The following is a 22,923-nucleotide window of genomic DNA, read 5'->3' as shown; positions in this document are numbered from 1 at the left end:
GTAGGAACAAGCAGATTCTTCAGGCCAGGCCCTGGGTTGGATGCTGTGGGTAGAGCGGGGCTCAGGCAGGTGAGCTGCTCCAGCAGTTGGGGTGAGAAGGAGAAGAGGTGAACAAAGTAGGTGCAGACAAGAATCCTGAGGAAATTCTCAGAGGAGATGATGAAGAGGGTGGATGGGGAGAAGGCGTGTCCAGGGACTGTATGGCTTAGCAACCGAATATGTTAGAAGGACCTCTAAAAGAAACTTCACCCCATTTTTCTTTTAGAGTAGAGCAGACTTCATTTGAAGACCTGTGTCTTTAACATGCTCAGTCTTGGCAAATAGAGTATTAGGTTAATGAAGGGCATGGATGCACATTCCAGTGTGAAGTCATTTGTTACTTACCTGTCCTTTTCAGTTGTCTGTTACTGATGGATGCCCCTGGGGCACAGTGGGGTCATTTACCTCCCTCAGAGAGGTATTTAGGACATGTTCCATGGTGATGTCACTGCCATCAGCTTTTTGCCCCTCTTCAGGACAGGGAAGCATGGGTCTCTCACTTCCTCCCAGTTGAAGTCTCTTGTTGAACCAGGATGCCGAGCCAGGACTGGAACCCACCTTATGCAGACTCCTCTGGAACCCTGATCAGATCATACTGTTGCCAGACTGCAGGCAAAGTTTACCAGGATGGTATTCTAGGTTTTTGTTAGCAATATTTAAAATTGAATTCCATGCATTTGAAAAAGGAGTAGAAACAATAGGTAGATTCTACTTCTGAAATACCCTTTGAAGATAAGATATATCCTAACTGCTGCCATACCTGAAGGGATTGTGCTTCTGAACTGAAGCTGGATCCGCTTCACACTGAGAAAATGAGCTCTTTTATATACATTTTCTTTTTAAAGCAAATGAGTTATTCTGTATATTTGTATGTTTATACATGCATGTACTCTAATTGAAACATGGAAAATGTAAACTTTCTTTGTTACTACTGTTTTAAAATAGAAAGTTACCTTCTAGTTCCCAGAAGGTTTAAATTACTATAGGTTTTTGTTGTTTTTTTTTTTTCATCCATCTCAAACATTCTGAAAAGACAACTAAATGTGAATGGTTAAGTAGTGAAGAAATTAAATAAACTTGACTCTTAGATACCTACAGAAGGATTTTAAAGTGCTACTCTTCTTTTCATGTGACATTATTAACAGAGACTGTTACCTTCTAGAATAGTTCTCTGCTCAGATTCACGGTTCCCTGCTCCATTCTGCAAGTGGGTATGTGCAGTCTCCCCAGTTCAGCATGGAGTGGAGACCGAAATGAAGAAGGCAACTTTGGCCCCAGTAAACTCAGGATCTGGCTGTAAACAGCTGCAGGCTTAACTTAGTGAAGGGTTGTGAGTAAGTATGCTGGAAAGTGAGAGAAACGGATGGGCGAAAATAAAATAAACTTCTTTGAAAAAAAACATTTAAGCTGGGTAGGATAGTGGAGCTTTCTAGGTGGAGAGGAGGAGGAGTATTCCTAAGCAGAGGAAATGATGTTGACAAAGGCTCATTAAGTGAACTCACTGGTACTCAGGGAATTGATTTCTGGAGGACCTACTGTGTACTGAGTCCTGTTCCAGGTGCAGAAGATTGAACAATGAATCTCCGCCAACCTAGAGTTTTCTGGAACAGAGAACAAACCAAGTTATTAAAGCATCCCGCATGCCAAAGGAGGTCAGTGTTAGGGAGGAAAATAAACCGAGAAAGGGGCAGGGATTATAGTGGTCAGGGAAGTCTCTTTGTGAAGTTGAAGCTGATCCTAGTCCTGAAGGAGTGAAAGTGTGAACCCTCCACTCACCTGGGGGAGGAAACATAAGTGCCAAGACCCTGAGGCTGCTGTGGCCTGGGAAGACAAGAGGTGCTGGCTACACAGTGGAAGACAACTGGAGGTCAGCTAGGGCTGGGCTCGGGCCACTTTTACCAGTGTGAGAAGTTGGACTGGACTCCCTAGGCAGGAGAGAGCCAGCATAGGGTTTTAGGTTTGGTTTGTGCTGTCATCACTGAGATCCCCAAACTAAGTACCCATTGACTGGAGCTGGGTCCGTTAGGTTTAGAGGTACAGTACTACACAAAGGAAACTCCAATTTTGTGAGAAATGTGTAAATACGTTTTCAAGCATGTTTTTAAGATTTTCCAAAAAAATTTCTGTATTGTTATATTTATTTGTATGGATTATTTCACATGCATTTTGGGGGTTAAATTAATGCTGTGTGAATCATGGTTCAACCAAATTACTAATGTTCCTTTCTTGACATACCCTCGGGCGTGAATCCTGCTTTTCATTGTCCCCTAATTTACATTTGCTGCTTTCTGGAGTATTGCAGATGAATTTCAGGGACTTGATGCCTTTCAAGTTAGGGTATCAGGTAGGCTCTGTGTTGCTGAGTTTTCTTAATAGGCTAAAGTTGTTTCTCTGGTTCTCCTTTGAGATTTATAAGACTGTAGCCTTCATTAACAGATTATAGCAGAATGAATTTTAATGGTGTTTTAAGAATAAAGTTCTAGACACATACATCAAACTTTCAATTATTAGGAAAATGGGTAACAGGAAATTGTATGCTGTGCACAAAAACAGTATTTGTTGACTATTATTAGCAAATTGTGCTTTGTTGGCAGGACTAGGTAGGAGGAGATTCCTTGAGTATGTAGGCACACATGAGATCAAACAGAGATAAACTTGATTCATATACACACAAAAGTTTTTTAAATCAGAGGTTTGGGGTTTTTTATGTGGTTTTGTTGTATTATTTTGCAATACTGGATTTGAACTCAGGCCTCAGTGTTAAACATGTGCTTACCACTGAGCTCTGCTCCCAGCTTCAAAGATTTAGGTTTTTAGGTAAGATATTTTGGGAGGGTATTTCTTTGTACAGCAGTAGTAAGGATCAGTTAGAGATATAATTGTTGGAATATTACTCTTTCACTTACTATCTTCCACTTGGTTTATTTTGAAGAATTTAGATAAATTATTAAGGTAAAGTTCACAGCAGTGTTCAAGTCGATTTGTAAAAACATTCCTTACAAAACAATTGCTAACTGATTTCACAAAGTTATTATCCTGAAAAGATTCCTTCATGCTACTTACAGATCATTACGCCATTTAAAAATCATTATTTGCTCCTCAGGAGTCTGGCTGTATATGAAGGCATTGTTTGCCTTAACAAAGAAATCCTTGTTTTCCTGGAGGATAGAAGAGTTGAGATCATGTTTATATTGTTCGGTTTTCTGTTCTTCGGGTGGTTCCAAAGGTGAGCCTGCAGCTTCATTTCTTGGCTGCGGGATCTGTCTGCCTGTCCCCACAGTTTGGGGACCATCCACAGTGGGCCTGGAGGCCATGTTCCCTGGAGATGGACTTGGCCAGAGTGAAGGTCAGTGGTGTCCCTGCCCCTCTTTGTCCCGATGCTCAGGTCTTGTGCATTCACTGGAACTTGGAATTTTGCCCAGCCCTTGGCCGCCTCACTTCCCACTTCCTCACATTGCCTGCCTGATGATAGCACTGTGGAATTCAGCCCTGCCTCGCTCAGCTCCTGTCCTTAACCAAGCTGTTTAACCCCTGGGAAGCACTTATTCCACTCTCTGGCACCTGGCAGGTGCTCACTGAGTGCTAGCTGTTACCAGAAGCTTTGTCTCTGGGGTGCAGTGTGCTTCATTAATCCTTGCTAACTGCTCAGTTGCAATGATGAAAAATTTATATCTTTCAAAGTGCATATTTTCAGAGCACTGTATTTGTTTTGTTGTTGTCGTTGTTGTTTGAAGTTCTAATCCCATTTCTTTTCACTGTAGTGGTTTCTACTTTTAAATGAGTGCGATCCCCATACCTACTCTACTGGTTTGCTTTTGGTTAGTTGGCTAACAGATTTTAGGTCAGAGCATACATTAATATTTATAAAATGGCACGATGCATTATTCATGTCTTCAAGTACCTTTCTGGCAAGAAGTATTAACTTGTGTCATATTATCTCATGTCGTGACATACAGAAGTGGCAGAAAGGAAGATAGGAGAGTTTGTCATTTAAGTTAGTATTTGTCTGACATGGCGAGGCGTATTATATTCATTCACTCACTTAGAATGTCATAAGTATAGATATGTGCAAGGGTTGGTACAATGTAATGTTGAAGTTAAAAGAAAACTTGAGTTCGTATTAATATTTTACAAGTAGGAAGACTGAGATCCAAAGATAGTCCTCAGTTATTTCTAAATAATCAACGTCCCCCGCCCCATCACTAAACTTACTTTCCAGAAAAGGTTTGGCCTTTGAAGATTCATATTGCTTTGCTTAAATTCAAGCCCTTTTGTCTTCCTCCCAGTCCCTGTTCATTCCTCATTTAGACTTTTATTTTGTTAAGGTATTACTTACTGAGCCTTACGATGGCTCAATGATGAAGAGTGAAACTATATCCTTATTGTCAAAGAAGTCACTTTCTGGTAGAGGAAATTTGATGAGCAATTTCATTATACTGCTGTAAGTGAAAAATTTTGAATATATAATAGAAGTCCTACAGAGGAAATAATATGTCAGTCAGTCCCTGTAGGGTGGATGATATCCACAGAAATATAAAAGACTGAGGAGGGGTTTTCAAAGCAGATGATAAGAAGAAGCTTTGTAGGCAGGAGAACAGCTCATGGAAAGCCACACGGAGTCATGCAACAACATGGGTGGCATAGGGAACACAGGTCACCTAGTGTTGTTGGAGAAAGGAGGACATGTGATATGGAAGACAAGAGGTGGAAGAAGTGGGTTGTGATCGTCTAAACAGACTTCATGTTCTGTGCCATGGATATTGGGCTTTATTTTGTAGACATTGCTTTGAAACTATGTTCTTCAGAAGTTTGATTGGGCTGTTCTCTTAACACACTTTGCTGGTGTTATATACATTATAACCCGTCTGTAGGAAGATCCAACACTGGGGACCAGGTATAGAAGATGGCTCTTAGAGCATCTTAAACAAGAGATGAAATAGAACACAACTAGAAGCTTCTCCAAGATCATTTTTCCCCTCAACCAAGATTTGTTAATTTTTAAGCAGCATTTGGTAACTGAGATTCTTCAAGGCTGGATTGACATGGAGTTACGTGATTTAACGAATAAGTACAGACAGAGACAGCTACATTGCTTCACAGTGGAATGAATGTGTCTGGATGTGTCTGACCAGTCCAGCACTGCCCGAATGTGGGTCAGGGGAGGAGACTCAAGGTTTTCCTTTAAAAATATGGGGATCTAATGTCAAAGCAAAAGATATGAAAGAAAGGTTGAGTTCTGTGGCACAGAGTACAATCAAACTAGTTGTAGCTGGAAAAAACTTAAATGGACATTCAAATACCTGTTTTGCTTGTTTAAAAAAAAATCAGAAATGTAGCCATTTAATGACTAACTTTGAGTAACTTTCTGGTAAAACTATTATCCAGAAACTGATTGAAAAACATATTTATAAATATCAAAATAAACCAGATGAGTTAATGCACTCTCTGAAACTGTTGACCACAAGCCATTCATGAGGCTACTTTATCTTTTTGAAGAACTAATTTTTTTTTGTTTTATTAACCACCTTTGTGGCCTTTATCATTTCTTTCCTTCTTGTTTCTTTGGACTTCCTCTGTTGCTTTAATTCCTTCAGTTGAATACCTAGCTAAATCATTTCTTTACCTTTCTCTTGTGCCCTCGAGTTGCCCGTTAAACATTGCCTTGGTTGGGTCCCCTCAGCATTGACATGTGGTGCTTCCATTGTTCTTCATTTTAAGTATTTGGTAAATTTGCCTAGAAATTAGCCTCATTTTTTTTTTAAAAAGTCTTTCATAGATATGTCCAAATATATACAGTAGTGGAGATAATTGTCTAATAACAGAGTGTTTCAACAGTTGTCAATTCATGGCCAGTCCTGTTTTATTAAATCAGAATTTTTTGAGGCCTTGGCTCATGAATAAGACCAGAGGTGCTAGGAAGGTCATTGAAAGTGACCATTATATCAAAACCACTCCTGGCTTGTCTTACCTATGCGTAGTAATTTGGATTTTCAAAATTTTTGATATAGTGTAATAATGGGAAAGTATTTAAAATTTTAAATCATGACTGTCATAAATATATGATTCTCTGTGACTACCCTCAATAAATTGTTAGCATTGTTCAATTTCAACAAAGATGGCAGAATCAAAGAGACATGAAGTCTATGGTGACCTCATGAATTATCCATTCCTTCTCCTTTTTAATTAAAAAATTATAGCATAGAGAGCTACATGTCTTGTTCAGGGTCTTCCAGGGCCAGATTGTGGTCTCCAGGCCAAGGCCCTGTCTGTTACACACCCCACCTCTGGATTATCTGTTTGTTTGTAATGCAGTTTAGGAGAGTTCCTGGTGTAGGCAGAATGTAAAGAAGGAGGATAGCATGTTCAGTCTCTCCTGTTCTCTTTTCTGATTTCGTGAAATCCTTACTTGTAGAGACTTAGGTTATCTTCTTTTAAATGCCTCCTCCTTGTTCCCCACTAGCTTCCTGCTGTCAGAAAGGAAATTATCCTTACCTTAACCTTTTCCTCTATTTCAGAAGTCTTAGGAACATTTTATTAATATATTTAGTGTGATTTTGATTAGAATAGTGGAACTTTATACTGTAAACCTATTTCCTGGCATCCTGAGGCCTTAGCACCTTGCTAAGGTTTCGATGCATAATAGATAACAATATGTGTTTGAGGAGCACATGATTGAAAGAAGTAATGAATGAATGATTTGCATTCTATAGTGCATTTCTGGTCCTCCTGTTACTTGTATTATTAAGGTATCTGATGAAAACTACAGTTTTGGAACATGTGCTTACCATTAATAAGCATTGTGTTGTAAACTGATTTAGTAAATTGGGCCAGTACTGCTTGTTTTTTTTTCAGTGAATTCCTCACTGAGACATAGTACAGATAGATATTCCTGTCATTTGTTTTATATTTAGAGGTTTGCATTCATTTAAGTCTTCAACAAATATTTGTGTGCATTTTAGCATTTCCGTTGTTTTAGAGATTCTAGCTTTGTCCACTTTGGTATACACTTTCATATACCTAACATGGTTTTACTTTGTAGAAATGCCTGTAAAACAGATTTTTTGGAACTTAAGTCATTTCTACTGATAACCATAAATTTGCCCTTCCTGCTTTGCGCTGATTACAGTACAAGGAAGAGAGGAAGAGGGAAGAACCAGCTTTGGAACATCAGCCTTAAGCCCGAAGCAGGGAGAAGGAAAGCTCACTGCATTAGAGTCCTCCTGGAGCAGAACTGAACGCCCGATAACAGCCAGCTGGGAGCCGGGGGAGTTAAGAGCAGCAATTTTACATTACACTGGAGTTTCTAGGCTGGCATGGAAAGAGATACCAGTATTAGCTATTTGCATCTTACTGTAGCCACAGGGATATGTGAACAGCTGAAGAATTAATTTGATATATATTCCCAGAAGCCTCTCTGCTGCCAACAGAATTCCATTACTATGAGCTTCTGAGTGTGTACCGTGAATTTGTTTCTTGCTTTTTAATATCTGCTCTAGCATATTTCTGGTAAGTGGATTGCTACATAATGGGGTGCAGCTATCTCTTGGTTTGGAGTAAACTCCATTAACCTAAGCAGGTACAAGGTAGAAAAGGTAAGGCTATGAGTGTACAAATGCCTTCCACCTTGAAAAAGGCAGAAATTTTAGATTAACACATAGTCCTCTGTCCCATACGTATAGTTGTAGCTGAAACATTTTATTTCATGTTGGTAGTAATTCAGACTTGAGCAACATGATGGAAAGATATTTTGATGGGCAAAGAGGTTGACTCCAGGAGCAGTCAGGCTGGAATGTGCACAGCTGGACCCTCCAGCTCCTGGCATGGTGTGTGTGGTGGAGGAGGCACCCTAGAGCTGCTTTCCACAAGTCTGGAGTTGATGTGCTCCATACATAAATGAGGCCCCTTCCTTCACATCCTTCTCAGTCCCCCTTTTCCTGCCCTCAGGATGGAAATTTTTTTCCTACTAGCCTTTGCATTAAAATCTTCCATATCAATTGTTGGAGGAAGGAACTTCAGGCATCTGCTTTATGTAACAGAAAGACTTAGTCCAGGGCAAGACTGGATGGGGCTGTTGGAAGGACAGTGATTTTTACTTTGGCATCAAATGTTTGCTCTTAAACAAGGAAAAAAACTCACATTCTGCAAAATCATTCATTATACTAAAAATAAGAGCTGTTGGAAACAACGGTTAGAGGAGGTCACTTAAAACCTGTGGAACTATGTACCTGGAGGATAAATGTAAACCATAAGAACCCAAGTAAAAATACTGACACAGGCAAGCCACCCCGGATTTTGCACCTGTGTCCCTGCCAACCCATCCTTTCCAGCTGCACATACTCCAGAGCTCATTCTGCTTACTCTCAGAGCACGGGTCCTTGAAGTCAGTTACTCTTAATGGAGACCTGTTTCATCAAAATTAAACACAAGATCCAGGAGTCATTTTTTCCTCCTTTTTTTTTTTTTTTTTTTTGTTTAAAATACAGGGGGAAATGTCTGTAGCTTTTTCCCTTGTAAGCTCCTTAGATAGTTAATTGTGGAAATTTCAGCCACTAGAACTGTCATTTTTGTTCTAAAGAAAGGAATTTGAATAAAATTACCAGCCTCAGGTCTTCATATATTTTAAGATTTTTTTCCTTTCATCATGGAGGGGAGGGGAAACTCCTTTGGATTTTTTTTGTAACATTGTTCTGGGAAATGCCACGTAGAAACTAGTGCAACTTTTGCTTTATGTATTGACACCATTTTTCTATTAACCAGTTGTATATTAGCTAAGTCACCTTACAGAAACATGCATTTTTATGGTTCAGTGACAACAGGTACCCGGTATCCTTTGCTGTTCCTCAGACCTGGATCCTGTGCTCTGGTGGCTAATGTGTAGTAGCAGGGTACGATCATACTCTTTAGAACAGCATTCTCAAATTGTGGGCTGCCAACCCCTGGGGAACCCCCAGCGCCTTTTCAGATGGTACATGAGGTCAAGCTATGTCCATTATAATATTTAGCTGTCCATATTCTGTCCTCTTGATGCCAGCAGTGTAAAAATGTGGTACATAAAACTGTTGCCATCTTAGTCTGAATAATTGAGGCCATGGCACCAAACTGTACTTTGTGTCCTCATATTTGCCACCATGCACTGTGATAATAATAAGTAGTAATTTTTTTAAAAGTCAGTTTTCCTTAAGGATACCCTGGATTGAATACAATACAAGTTATTAATCTCATTAAATTTCAGCCTTTGATTGCATTACTGATGTTTTGTGGGATGAAGTGGGTATTCATGAAGTAATTCTGCCGAATCCTGAGCCACAGTGGTTGTGCCAAGGAAGGACATTGTATTGTCAGTGGCCTTCTGCGTGGAGATTTGGTTTAGCAGTTTAGATATGTGTCTTTGCTCTAGTACTCACATATGTGGACGAATTAAATGTATGAATTTGAATTCATACCTGAAATTTTTCGATTTTTTTTCCTTTTCTGTATACTTAGAGAAGATAACTTATTTAGTGTCCTGATTTGTTGCTGTGACAAACTTTAAAATACATTTACAGAGGTACCTCAGTTATTTTCACCTTTCAGTCTAGGAGGCTACATTCTGTCACGTGTGGAGCACGAGGGGAAAGAAACCATTTGTTCTAAATAAAGAGCAACACCTCTGTTTTTTAACTCTTTTCTTTTCTCTGACAAGTCCAGGGGGGAATCAGGAACCAAACTGGAGAAGCAGAACTAGGATCCTTTGCTGTATAGCAATTTCAAAACAGAGAATTTGCCAAGTACTGTCCAGCGCAACAAGCAGAGCATCCCTGATCTGAAGTCTGAAATGTTCTGAAATCTGAAATGTATAATATAAAGTCCACTGAAATATTTCAAGAGTCTCAGAAGCTCCTAAATTTGAAACATTTTAAATCCCAAGCGTTTAGATAAGGGATCCTCAACTTGTATTGGACTCAGATTCCCTGAGATTTCATTTAGTCTGTGATTGAATCAAATTTCATTATACTTTTTCTCCGAAACCCCGTGGATTTTCAGTTAAACTATTTTACAGTATAATGTTCTGTGTAATAGAAAACTATAAAAGCATTTGTCTCCGAAGTATATTGTATTTGATCCCATAAAACAGTTGCTGTGAAGGGAGCTATTTGTCAAAAAGAAAAAAGTATTGATTAGGTGGGGTGGAGGCAGGGGATTGAAAGGTTTCTTCTCAAAAAAAAAAAAAAAAAAAAAGATGTTTTAGACTTTGTGACTTCCAAATCAGTGATGCTTCCTTTCCAGGCAGACCTGTGATGTTTCTGAGTCAGACTCACCTGTGCTTCTTTGGGTGCAGCCTTGATGCTGCCAGAGAGTTGTTGCTGAGAAAGAAGCAAACAGTATGGAGCCAGGGAGGGATCAAGGGCAGTTATCGTTTAGTTCTGATTCCACGTTCAGTGGAAGTGGTCTTCCTACAGCAAGGCAAGGAAATGCATCTGGCAGTGAAAACAGTTTGGCTCTGAGAGGGGCTTCTTGGAAGGGCTCTTGATGCCAGTCCTGTGATAAGAGGTTGCAGTCTTAGAGCTGAGCTGGGAAGGAGGCTAATGACAGATGATGCTTAGTAAAAAATGCACCAGTGTGTCTAAGCATTTCTTTAAAATGTGTGTCTCATACAGTGCTTTGATGATTAACAGTTTTAATTTTTTTTGAGAGAGAGAGAAAGAATTTTATTATTTATTTTTTAGTTTTCGGCGGACCCAACATCTTTGTTGGTATGTGGTGCTGAGGATTGAACCCGGGCCGCACGAATGCCAGGCGAGCACGCTACTGCTTGAGCCACATCCCCAGCCCAATATTTGTATTTTTAAACATGTTCTTTATATAGTAAACACACATATATATGTATGTATGTGTATATATACATATTTACTGTTTTCCCAAAGTTTGGATAAGACCCCAACTCTGCCTCTGAGAACTCTGTCTATTGGGGAAATTTGACTTAAATAAAACCACGGCAGGAGGGAGTGTGAGGCTGGAATAGCTCATTCTCTTGAGCCAGTTGAAGATGACTTTTCAGAAAGGTAGCAGTTGAACTGGGTCTTGGAGGTTGAATAGAAGTCATGAGAGAAAGAAGGGAAGGAGGTGTTCTGGGTAGATGAACCGCATGAACAAAGCATGGGGGCAGTTTCTATGGGTTTGTAGAGGGAACTTCAGTGTGCTTAGAACATTAGGCTGTGGGGGAGATGGGTCAGAGAGGAATCTGTAGAAACAGGTGCATGTCAGTCCTGAAGAGTTTTGTATTCAACAATAAAAAGTTTGGACTTTTTCTTCTTGGCAAGAAAGAAACACAGTTTGTTTATGGAGGAAGACGATTCTGGTAACTGTGAGAAATGAGGTGGAGGGACAGGAAAATAGTGGCAGGGAGGCAGGTTAGAGAATTTTGTGGTAGCCCAAGAGAGTGATGTCTGCAGGGAGTTCCAATTTTAGTGAGGGAAGGGGTTTTCACTGTGGAAACATTTCTTGGTAGATATGCAATATCTCACTGATATTGCATATATTTACCAAAATGCTAATAAGGATTTCCTCTCAGGAATATGAAGTCTTTCAGTGGCTCAAATGTTACTTGAACTTCTGAGTTTGAAGGATTTTTGAATTACAGATGGACATAGGCAGTCACAGAAAGTCCTTCATGGAACATTTCACTGAACTGTGTCAGGACAGTGGTACTAATAGCATGCCGACAGGTAGACACAGAGATAAGATATCATTTAGATGCACCATTTTGTTGTAACTGAAGACAAAAATCACCATTTCCACGTTGAATTTGTTCCTAGTTTTCCTTTTGGAGTACTTGAGCAGTTGCACTGCCACCTTGAAGATAAAAAGTTCCTTCCTATAAATATTATATGCATTATATGCTTCTAAGGACCAGATGCAGACTAAGGAGGAAAACATTTTAAAACAGATCATTTGTGTGTCTGTTTAAACTCTGAAGCCAAAAGATAATCATTTTACTGATAGCTGAGACTCTGATCACACCAAGTGATCTCCTGAAATCAAAACACAGGAGATTTTCTCCTTTCTTTTCTTCAGAGAATCACCCTGAAGCTCTTTGTATTGTGAATGATGTTCTTCTAAAGACATCTTGGCAATAAAATTATTTCACTGAGGGAGTTTTGCCTAGTTTGTGCATAGAGCAATGATACCAGAAGTACATGTTAGTCCCGTAAAAGCCATAGCTGTTTGTTTATGCTCTCTTCTGTGAAAACACATTCCTTGTTTTTCTTCTTTTCCCCCTAGTGCTGAGGATTGAACCCAGGGCTTTGCACATGATAGGCAAGTGCTTTCCCACTGAGCCACACCCCCAGCCCAGCACACATTCTTAGCATGGCATTTATTCCTGCCTTAGTGTGTGCCACAGGTTTAAGGTTTCTCAAACTCAAGCACTTTTTAAAATTCTCTTCAGATATGGTTATCAGAAACATGTTTACTATTCAACAGTCAGGCCTCAGTTCAGGTGTGATAAAGTATCTTTTAAAGATAATGTTAAGAGGGAGAAAAACCCATGTAATTTCCCAGAGACCCATAGAGAAATAGTCTGGTTTCCTGAAGAGTTACTTTAACTTCCAGGAATCGAGCCTGATCATGGTTTTGTCATGGTAGTTGGATTCTTCTGAGCTGGGTCCAGCAAAGCTTGTTTTAAAGATCTTTTGTATTTATTAACATCTATTCTATTCCGTGATCCTCACCCAGATTGGTCTCAGCTTTAGAATGAGAAGACCTCAGTCTCTCACTAGGCCTTAGCTCATAGTGTTGGGGGCATTGCTGGCTTCAGCTCTGGGCAGTATTGGACACTAACAGTCAATTCCAAAGCGCAGCAGAGGAGGATCTCCTCCATTGTATCTCATTCTTGACTCTTAATGGTATCTGATTTTTTTTTTATGTTCATTAGTGCCTTAATGTATTAAATTGAAGAACTGTCTCAAACCTAAGGCTGGCGTCTACTGATGGAGAAAAATATGTAGTTTTAAGAACAATTTTGTAGTGCCTGCCTGTAATCCCAGACGTTTGGGATGCTGAAGCAGGAGGATCCAGAGTTCAAAGCCAGCCTTAACCAATGATGAGGTGCTAAGCAACTCAGTAAAACTCTATCTCTAAATAAAATATAAAATATGCCTGGTGATGTGGCTCAGTGGTCTAGTGCCCCTGAATTTAATTCCCATAACAAAATAATAATAATAATTCAAAATAATAATAATAGTTATTATTATTATTTTTAGATTGACAAATAACTATTATTATTATTTTGAATTATTATTATTATTTTGTAGATTGACAAATGTTGACTTCTTTAATTTTATTGATGATGGAAAAATCCAGGAAACTCTATTTAACGAAACCTTATTTAAAATAAAAAAATCTAAAGGAATCTCAATTATTATAACATGGAGGTCGTGGAATTTGAACATAAACATTTTATATGTATCTATGTATAGATATATTTTATATGTATCTATGTATAGATATATTTTATTCTTCTCCATTATTGGTCAAGTTTCATTCATTTGTACAATTACAGCCAATTAAAATTGGCTTTCCCAAATGGAGGTGTCAGAATTGGATGTTCATCTTGACATCCCTGTGTATTCTTGCTCTTAAACAGGTCTTTGAGTGAAGCAGCAAGAAAATATTATCTGGGTAATTGTCTTGCAGATGAGAACTGGGATGATGACCAACTGCTTGGTTTTGAACCATGCAATGAAAACCTTATCTCTGGCTGCAATATTATCAATGGGAAATGTGAATGTGACACCATTCGGACCTGCAACAATCCCTTTGAGTTTCCAAGGAAGGATATGTGCCTTTCAGCTTTAAAGAGAATTGAAGGTAAGCCTTAATTTTTGTTAAGCACCCATCTCTAAGGTATAGAATTGTGTAACTCTGAGCCATGATAGTATCTGAGCTTGAAAAAGGCAAATACAAGCTTACAGAGTTCGGTCACTTTTAGAATCCTGAATGAGATGCATGAAGTGTACCAGGTGCTGGTGTGAGGTTGAATGTGTGTATTCCCTAGGAGGTGGAATGGAAATGCTGTGGTCCCATGAGCAGGGTAGCTTGTGCCAGCCAGCCTAGGTCACCCCTGCATAATGAATAATCTCGTGAGTGTTGTGCTTGAGATCAGCATCTGTTGTCATCAGGTCCATTCTGCTTGATTGACCGTAAGATGGTACTTCATGAGGAGAGCCTGCTAATTAGAAAGGCAGCTCATCTGGCAAAATCAGGAGCTCTATAGAAGAGAAGGGAGAATTGTGCATTGAGGATTGAAGGCTGATGTTGATTTTGCCAGGGGGCAGGAATCACATAGGTATGGCTAGACCATGAGGCACTTCACCTCTCGAGAGAAGTTTGAAGTTACATTAAAGTAACAAGAAAACCACACTAAAGTGACCCATAACATTTGTACATTCATGTATAAAATCTAGAAAAAATATTGAGAATTTTAAAATATTATGATTCCTAACCACAGTAATACCAAGTGGAGTACCCAGAACTTGGTGCTGTGGCTCACAACCCATATTAATGATGGGGAAGAACTGGGCTTGTGTCTCATCCCTGTCTCTGACCAGCATTGGATTATTCTTTAGCCCTAGTTTACTCTTGGGGAAAAAAGAAATAGAGAAAATGAGTGCTAATAGGACATTTAAAAATGTATCTTTTATTTCTGAAATTATGTCATTCTGAGGTGGAACAGTTGGTAGTACAGTTTGGAATACCAAGGAATTTTAGCGTCCAAAAGACAAGCTCATAAGGCAGTAGGGCAGGACTGAAGTTTTGGAAATGTGTTACATTTCCAAGTTCTATTAAATAGTAACAAAGAACAAGAAATTTGTAGTGACCTATAAAATAACATTGCTCTATGTATTTACCAGTGCTGCCAAATTATTAAAATTTAGCAGAAAACAATGGAAATAAAATTTTAGAACAGTTGACACTTTTACGTAACTTTTAATCCAATTTTTGAATCCGAACTATACAGAGGTTTCACATAGTGGATGAGTTGCAGGCCTAGGAGTAGCCATACCATGTACCCTTCTGATCACATCGTGACTCTGAGCCAGTATAGTCCGTTATCAGTCCTGATTGCCTTTTGCTCATCTCTGCCTCATCCACCAAGATGAATGTTTTGCCAACTTCAATATAGAAACTCAGATAGTTATATGTAGTTACATGTCTATTTCACTAGTTAATTTTGTTACATGAATGTATTTAAAACCATATTATATGAAATAACAGCAATTAGAGCCATTGCTTTTTGCTATTTTTATATTTCACAAAACTATTTGATTCAAATGTTTCCAGTGCCTCATGGTGGTGTGGCTATCATTGTTTTTATTTGGGCCACTTTCCAGTCATTTAATAGCCTGCTGGTCATTAATTAGCCTGCACATGCTCTGCACAGCCATCTAAATTGATTGAGATGTAGCAGGTCTAAGTATGATGCTATCACAGGAAGTTATGTCTGCAAACACAATACCTGTACATTTGTAATAAGTTAGGTGCATATTTATGATCTTTGCAGAGTAGTGATTAATTTCATTGATTTTTTAAAGTAATTTTTAATAGCTTTTTTAAAGATCTAAGTAAATTTCTTTGCATCTAATTGAATTTCTTTTAAAAAGTTTTAAATTTATTGTCAGATGACTTTTGTATGCTTCAAAAGTAGAATTGGTTTGAGATCATTTGAATTTAAATACTTTGCTATTCAACATAAAACACTTTGCAGCATGTGAAGTTTATAAGAAATCGGGATTAGGGGAGGTTTTCCTTTACTGGGAAATAACTTGGAAGGAAAAAGGTCTAACTTATATTGAAATACATATCATATATGAAAAAATTAGTGATGACATCATACTTATAAATAATTAAATCATTGATAGTATAGAAGTTTGATAGTTGGGATGCCATAGGCATTCAAGGTCAAGAAGCATGACCTAGGATTGTATATGATCAGGTATCATGAAGAGTTTGGTTAATGATGGATTTCAGGAATGAGAACATCATGGACAAAAGAATAAAATGTGGAACAAAGGATTTTTATGACTTATGTGTAAGCTGCTTACAGAACTGTTCTAAAAGAGCCAGGTTTTATGTCCATAGGTGGGTAATAGGAAATAAAGATGGGAAGGCAGAATGGAACCAGATTATGAAATGTCTTAAATATCGTGCAGGGAGCTGAAGCCTGGTAATGTTAGCTATCAGAAATCATTACAGCTTTATTAGCAGAGAGAAGCAGATCGTGGTAAAATCAATGTTAGGCAGAATGGGGACAGGGGCAGGTGCAGAGTGGATGGCAAAGGGAGATGCTACCTTCAGGAGGCTGTTGGAGAGCTGTTTCCGTTACCCACACATGGTGCCTTCGGGGCTGGGCTAGAGTGGTAGCAGGAGAGACTGCAGCAAAACATCAATGAACAAACAGCCTTTCGATGAAAGAACTGACAGTATCTGTTAGTGGATAAGGGAGGGGTAACAAAGCAAAAAATAATCCTGGGATTTCTAACCTGAAATAGTACTACGATAGTGCAAGTAATAGAGATAGCATTTGGAAGTAACAGGACCTGATGATGTAGGTGGGAAAGGAATGATAAATCAAGGATGTATTTTCCCTTTAGTAGGGAGAGGAGCAGATTGAGGGAGGCCTCAAGAATTTTGTTTTGGGCAAATTAAATTCGACATCTTCATAGAGCTGTTTGTCACTTAAGTAACTGCTAATGTAATTCACAGACTAGCCTTCATACATGGGTTTCTCATGTTAAGTATACTGAGGATTATAAGGGTACGTCCCTTAGAAAGTCAGACCTGTCTACAAAGAGGAATAACCCTAGTTGGAAGATTGTAGAGAAAACAAAAATAACTCAAGTTCACACTGATTTATCACCAGATTGATTTATCAATAATAGAAGAGATTTGTGTGGAAACCATAAAATGTGTTCTGAAATATTTTAGTCATTGCTGCATCACACATCAAGTGGGTTTCTACAGTGGTATAGATTGTGTAAAACGTATTCCTGCTTTGGACTTGCACAGTGAACATTTTGCAAACAGGACTATGACACTTGGGCCTTTTGCAGTCGTTTCTTTCTTTCTTTTTGTTAAAAGCACCTAGAGATAACCTTAAATGGTGAATAATTTTTGCTGTTATTGAGAAAAGATAAACAGTCAAAAATTGATATGTGATACTGTATATCATTGTCATATACATGAGTGGACAAATAAAAACTTGGCATTTGTAAGATGGTAAGTCAAGGAAGGTTTTGCGGAGGAACTGGGAATTGATTCCAACTCTTAAGAATTAAATTTGTTGGTTCGTCCAACAGAAGGGAAAGGAGAGTGTAAGAACATCTTTGACTAGAAAAGACCTTAAGCAGAGGGCCCATGTAGGAGAAAGTGGACGTGGTCAAGTCAGTGAGTTTTGGTGGCTGATTTGACTTCTGGGGATAAGGATGGGAAAGACTTCCATATTTTGGGGGTGAAGGGGAATGATCGTGAAAATAAATGCTTATGGCAGTGATGGTCAGGATGGATGTTTGGGGAGCTGATGCTCAGGATGTACTTGGTGTCATTTGCTGAATGTGGGATACAAGGAGAGCAGCTTTATGAGAGGTTGAATAAGGTACATACTGCATTTGTTTTGTTATGTTTGCAGTATCTATGGAGAATCAAGGGGAAGATGAGAGTTATGTGTCTGGAACTTGGAGAAAGATCTGAACTGGAGATAAGGATTTGTGAGTCATGCTCAGGCCAGGGAGAGTGTGTGTCCTTAATGACTTCTAAGTACCTTAGTGACATGAGGAGTAGGAGCATTTTTTTTGGAAGATTAATGTGACAGTAATGTGTATAATGGAGGGAAAAAGTGGCTGGCAATGTTAACACACCAAAAGTGAGATAAAAGGGTGCATGCAGCGAGGCTGGTGCAGGAAGCACTGATAGTCTGCCGCACAGTCCAAGAGAGGCTAAGGGCTAGTACTGTTAGCCAGCTGAAAGGGAACGCAAAGCACCGTGGTTGACACTTATGATACTAGAAATATAGAGTAATAATTTAATTGATTATTAATTGGTTGAGTCATTTGCAACCAATTGTTCAGAAATGTCTTTACCAGTGTTTGTGTTAGAGTCATTCAGACCCATCCCTGGGATTAGAGTAGTTCAAGAGTAGAGCACTAAGATGATTAAACTGTCTCATAGGAAGATAAAGAAATAAGATTATTGTCACAGATTCTTTCAGACTAACATAGAGCCCTTTCCTTGGCATTCTTCATAAGTCCCTTGATGTCAGAGCTGCTTTCATTGTTTATTCATTCAGAACATGACTTCATTGAGAAAGAAAGTTTTGAACACAGGCCGTGGGCCACTACACCGCCAGTTGGCCAGTTTGACTTTGGTTTGCCTTTAACTGAAGGACCCTTTTCTAGATGGCCTTAAGGGTACCAAGTACAAAAATTATGCTACATTTTAGTTGTGTTGTGGGAGCTTGCTTTTGATTTTTGATTTTTTAAAAAAAATATACTGTAAATTCCTTCAATAACACTTTAAACATTTACTTATTCTGGAAATGTCTATTGCATAAGATATATACCTCTAGCTAGTAAGAATTGAGAGTCAGGTGAGAAATACTTGGTTTATATGAAGTTTGATGCCTGTATTTTTTTTTCCCTGATGCTTAAGACAAAAGAGATAGTTTGATTTTATGTTGGATGGCTATATTCTCTGAAGCTAAACTAGTTTTGACATAGAGACAAATGGTTTCTATTTTATAGGTGTTTTCCTTCCAGATTTTAAAAACCTCAGAGCATTAACTTTTAATTATTCCATGCTTTAATTTTTGCTATTTCAATTCTACCTGAGGAAGTGTTGCTATAATGAGTCTCTTATTCCTTGTTTAGTGTTTTCATTTTTTTCTTTCACATTTTTTCACACAAGTGAAGTTTAAGTGCTGAATTTTATTCTTGGTTGTTATCTTTTTTTTTTTTTGGTCTGTAGGCTATGGAACAACCTGTGCTGTGTGACCTCATCAAATATTCTTTTGATACTATCTATAATATTTGTCAGTAAACAAAAATTTAGTAGAGAGAAATATTATACTGTATGCTTTTATTCATAGACTTTTCTCTGAGACTATGTGTACTCATATATATATATATATATATATACATATATATATATATATATATATATGCGCACGCACACACACACACACACACACATACATATATATGCACACACACACACATATATATACTTTTTCTGTTAATGTGTGTTGGGGGGAGGGCAGGAAGGCTCACAGAAAATGTGATGGAATGGAGCTGGATATACTATTAGCTTTGAAGTAGTGCAACAGAATTCCCTTTTAGCCTCTGAAACTGCCTGGTGGAGATCGATGCTTTCAGCTGTGGCAGGGGACCTGATGTCATTCCATGACATAAGTACAGGGAAGGCAGACGCCCCCAGCCCTGCTCCTATGCAGTTGCACCTGGGCGTCATGCATGGAAAGTGCTTCCCTAGGTTTCTCAGAGATCTTGATTCCTGAGGCCAGGTGAGGGCTGGGAAATCTGCAATTCCAGGAAACCCCAGGAGAAAGTGCTCCTGCCCAGATCTCCCCACACATTGAGAGCAAAGTGTTGTTCATGGGAGTCCACTTCCCTGCACAAAGAAGCAGTTTGTTGTGCACCTCTTCCAATCCCTGTGGATTTCTACTATCACTTAACGTTTTTTAGAACAAAGCATATGCTAAAATTCCTTTATTTCAAATATTAACACCTAGCAGTGGGTTCACTATGAAATTAGATTTTTTTTTCCCCAAGTAAATGTTAAAAGAAGTTAAAATACAATGGGGACCTTTTATCTTGTATGTGTAGGGCCAGGTAATAAAACAATCCTGAAACTTAGATCCTGAAAATCATTTAAAAAAAATTTTTTTTTTAGTTATAGATGGACGCAATACCTTTGTTGTTTTTTTTTTTTTTTAATTTACTTTTATGTGGTGCTGAGGATCGAATCCGGTGCCTCACACATGCTAGTGCAAGCGCTCTACATTGAGCCACAATCCCAGCCCCTCATTTGTTTTTAAAAGAATTGAACCTTTATGTTTGCTCATTTGATGTTTTCTAAACTTTAGAAATACATCTAAAAGGGATTTTTTTAGTCTGCAGGCTATGGAACAACCTGTGCTGTTCTTGGTTTTCTGATTGTCATTAAATGTCATTATCTCCAAATCTTTTCTAATATAGTATGGACTATAGGAGAAATGATCCAGTGTAATCATTAATTCATAGGATCAGAAATACTAAGAGTTAAATTATATATAGGTCCTCCCAAATGTAGTTAATGTAGTAGGGTGAGACTCTGGTGTACCAGAGTTAAAGTTAGGGGGCTCTTCTTACAACCTAGCATGACTGTAATTATTCTGTTGGAGCCAGGATGGAAATGGGGTGGCTACTGTATATTTTATGAGGTTCATGAAGTTCAGGGAAAGCTCATGGTCTTTCCAAACTTCTGTTAATGTACTCCTTGATAAAGAGAATATGTGTACTTAACATATTATCCACGCCCCCCCCAAAAAAAGAGAACCTCTCAAATTCTTTCTTCTTTGTTCTGAAGCCAGGCAGTCAGTTTTGCAGTGACCATGCTTTCTCTGTTTTAGGACTTTCAGGTTTACAGATTGCTCATTTTTATGTTAGGGACTTCATTAAAATTTCTAGCATAAATTGTTTCTCTTAGGCTAGTTACATCTTAAAAGCAGTATTGAATTATGCTTGTGAATATATTGCTAAATTAAGGCAGTAATTTTAAATCTGTATTGCTAACCTACTCTTTTTGTAAAGACAATCACAAATTGATAACGCAGTATGTCTTTTTTGAGAGAATATATACTTACATATATGCATACAAAGACACAAGTATATATATGTATATATATATATATATATACACACACACACTTTATTTTTTTTATTGTTTGTTCAAAACATTACAAAGCTCTTGACATATCATATTTCATACATTAGATTCAAGTGGGTTATGAACTCCCATTTTTACCCCAAATACAGATTGCAGAATCACATCGGTTACACATCCACATTTTTACATAATGCCATATTAGTAACTGTTGTATTCTGCTACCTTTCCTATCCTCTACTATCCCCCCTCCCCTCCCCTCCCATCTTCTCTCTCTACCCCATCTACTGTAATTCATTTCTCTTCTTGTTTTTTTTTCCCATTCCCCTCATTTCTGTAGTATGTTATATATACACTTTAAAATCTAAATGTAAGTATTTCATGGGGAAAAATATAGACAAAGTTATTTTTATAAATAGTAGACTTTTAGACTGGTTGAATCAATATTTTAAGTGTTTACATTGAAGGTACAAATCTTTAGGAGAATTGCCCTTAAAAACATGTTTTAAATCATTGTTGTTTTGATGTCTTGATAACTGGTAAAAGGAAAATCAAAAGGGCTACCAAAAGGCGGAAACTAGTTTCAAATATCTGGGAAATAAAAACAGGAAACTCAAGGAACTTGGCCTAAGACCAGTTGGAGAGGAGCAGTTGGTTGGATAATTATACCTGCATTTTAGCTGTGGGAAGTCATAGAATGACCTTCTGGTAGTTGCAATTTCTTGTGCCCATCAAGAAAGAAAAGTGATGATTAAATGTTTTATATCCTTTTGCCAAGAGAAGTATGGGCAGATGGTACAGGACAGCATTTTATTCAACCGCTTTGGGCTTACAGAAAAGGATGGGTGTAGAAACCATATTTCCAAGGTTGCATGTAGAAAGATGCTTTCTATATACTCTACAGGTAAATAAAGTAATAGTGCTCTGTACCATGTATCAATTTTCCCACCTTTTCTCTGCTTTAACCTTTGTGTTTTGTTTTAACTCTTAACTCTGGCTTGTTCAAGCCATGTTTTCTGTCCTAAATTGTGCCTGGTCCAAACACCTGTATGATCTCTTTCCAAACCTACTCCAGGTTAGTTAAAGAAGTCCCAGCAGTGGTAGATGGGCACTGTTTGCTACGTAACCATGCTTTAGTTTAAGATTAAATATCATGTACTTAATATGAATTTTTAACAAGATATTTTTTTTTGTCATTGTTGAAAGGCCAGAAAGCCACCTGATACTTTCAGAGAAATGATATTCTTCTGGAACCTTTCAATTTCCATCTCTGGGGTTACTTACCAAAATGTTGTTCTAATGACTCACTTGAACAGGTTGAGGTTTCCACCGTTGGATAGCCCTTAGGAGCCCCTCCAGTGTTTGTGGTTTCTGACTTGGCTGTAGGTGACCTCTCAGTTATTCCCAGGGCTCAGCAAGTGCTCTCACGCAAGGCTGCTGAGTAGCTGCCTGGACCAGCTGTGTCCGGCTAAGCCCTGGCCCCTGCTAAGGTTTTTCCTGACACTAGCAAAGGATCTGGAATCCTATCCCTTCTGAGCTGCTGGCAAAGGGAACTGAGTGGAGACCACTCCCCAGGGCGGGACTGCCTTCCTCCCAGAGGCTTGGAGCTGCCTTCTGTATCTGTGGGGTTCTCCCCAGACCTTGGCAGAGATCTTCTGCCAGGCTAACTTGTGTCCATCAGCCAGGCTAAAGAGACTGTGTTCCTAAAGAGTGTACCACCCTGAGTTGTCTCCCCTGCGCTGTCTCTAGTTGGTATCTCGGGCCGTTGGAAATTTCTTCATTGGTGCAATTAGTATTCCCAAACCATTATCTGGGATTGTGGACAACTCTTCCAAGACAAACTGTTTTTTATTTGTTCTGCTGAGGGAAAAGAAGTCTGTGGAAGGAAGATCCAGAAAGACTTTGGGAGCCAGCCACGGTGGGGCGGTGCACCTATTAGCCCAGGGATTCTGAAGGTCGAGGCAAGAGGAG

General features: G+C 38.6%; 1 protein-coding gene across 6 annotated transcripts in view; it reads left to right on the top strand.

Annotated features, from left to right (window-relative positions):
* Crim1 (cysteine rich transmembrane BMP regulator 1) overlaps positions 1 to 22,923 on the top strand; it is a 180,212-nt gene that overhangs the window by 23,505 nt on the left and 133,784 nt on the right. For 5 of the 6 annotated variants that reach the window (XM_021734081.3, XM_021734082.3, XM_040271152.2 and 2 more), the window contains exon 2: positions 13,714 to 13,887. The exons of the other annotated variant lie outside the window; for it this stretch is intronic. In XM_021734081.3, the coding sequence (XP_021589756.1) occupies positions 13,714 to 13,887 (174 nt within the window). The remainder of the gene's footprint in view (positions 1 to 13,713; positions 13,888 to 22,923) is intronic. 6 annotated transcript variants of the gene reach the window in all.

The sequence above is a fragment of the Ictidomys tridecemlineatus genome, chromosome 12, assembly GCF_052094955.1.
Source record: "Ictidomys tridecemlineatus isolate mIctTri1 chromosome 12, mIctTri1.hap1, whole genome shotgun sequence".
NCBI classification, from domain to species: Eukaryota; Metazoa; Chordata; class Mammalia; order Rodentia; family Sciuridae; genus Ictidomys; species Ictidomys tridecemlineatus.
Note: the sequence above shows the minus strand (reverse complement) of the source record. Positions and strands in the feature narration are given on the sequence as shown.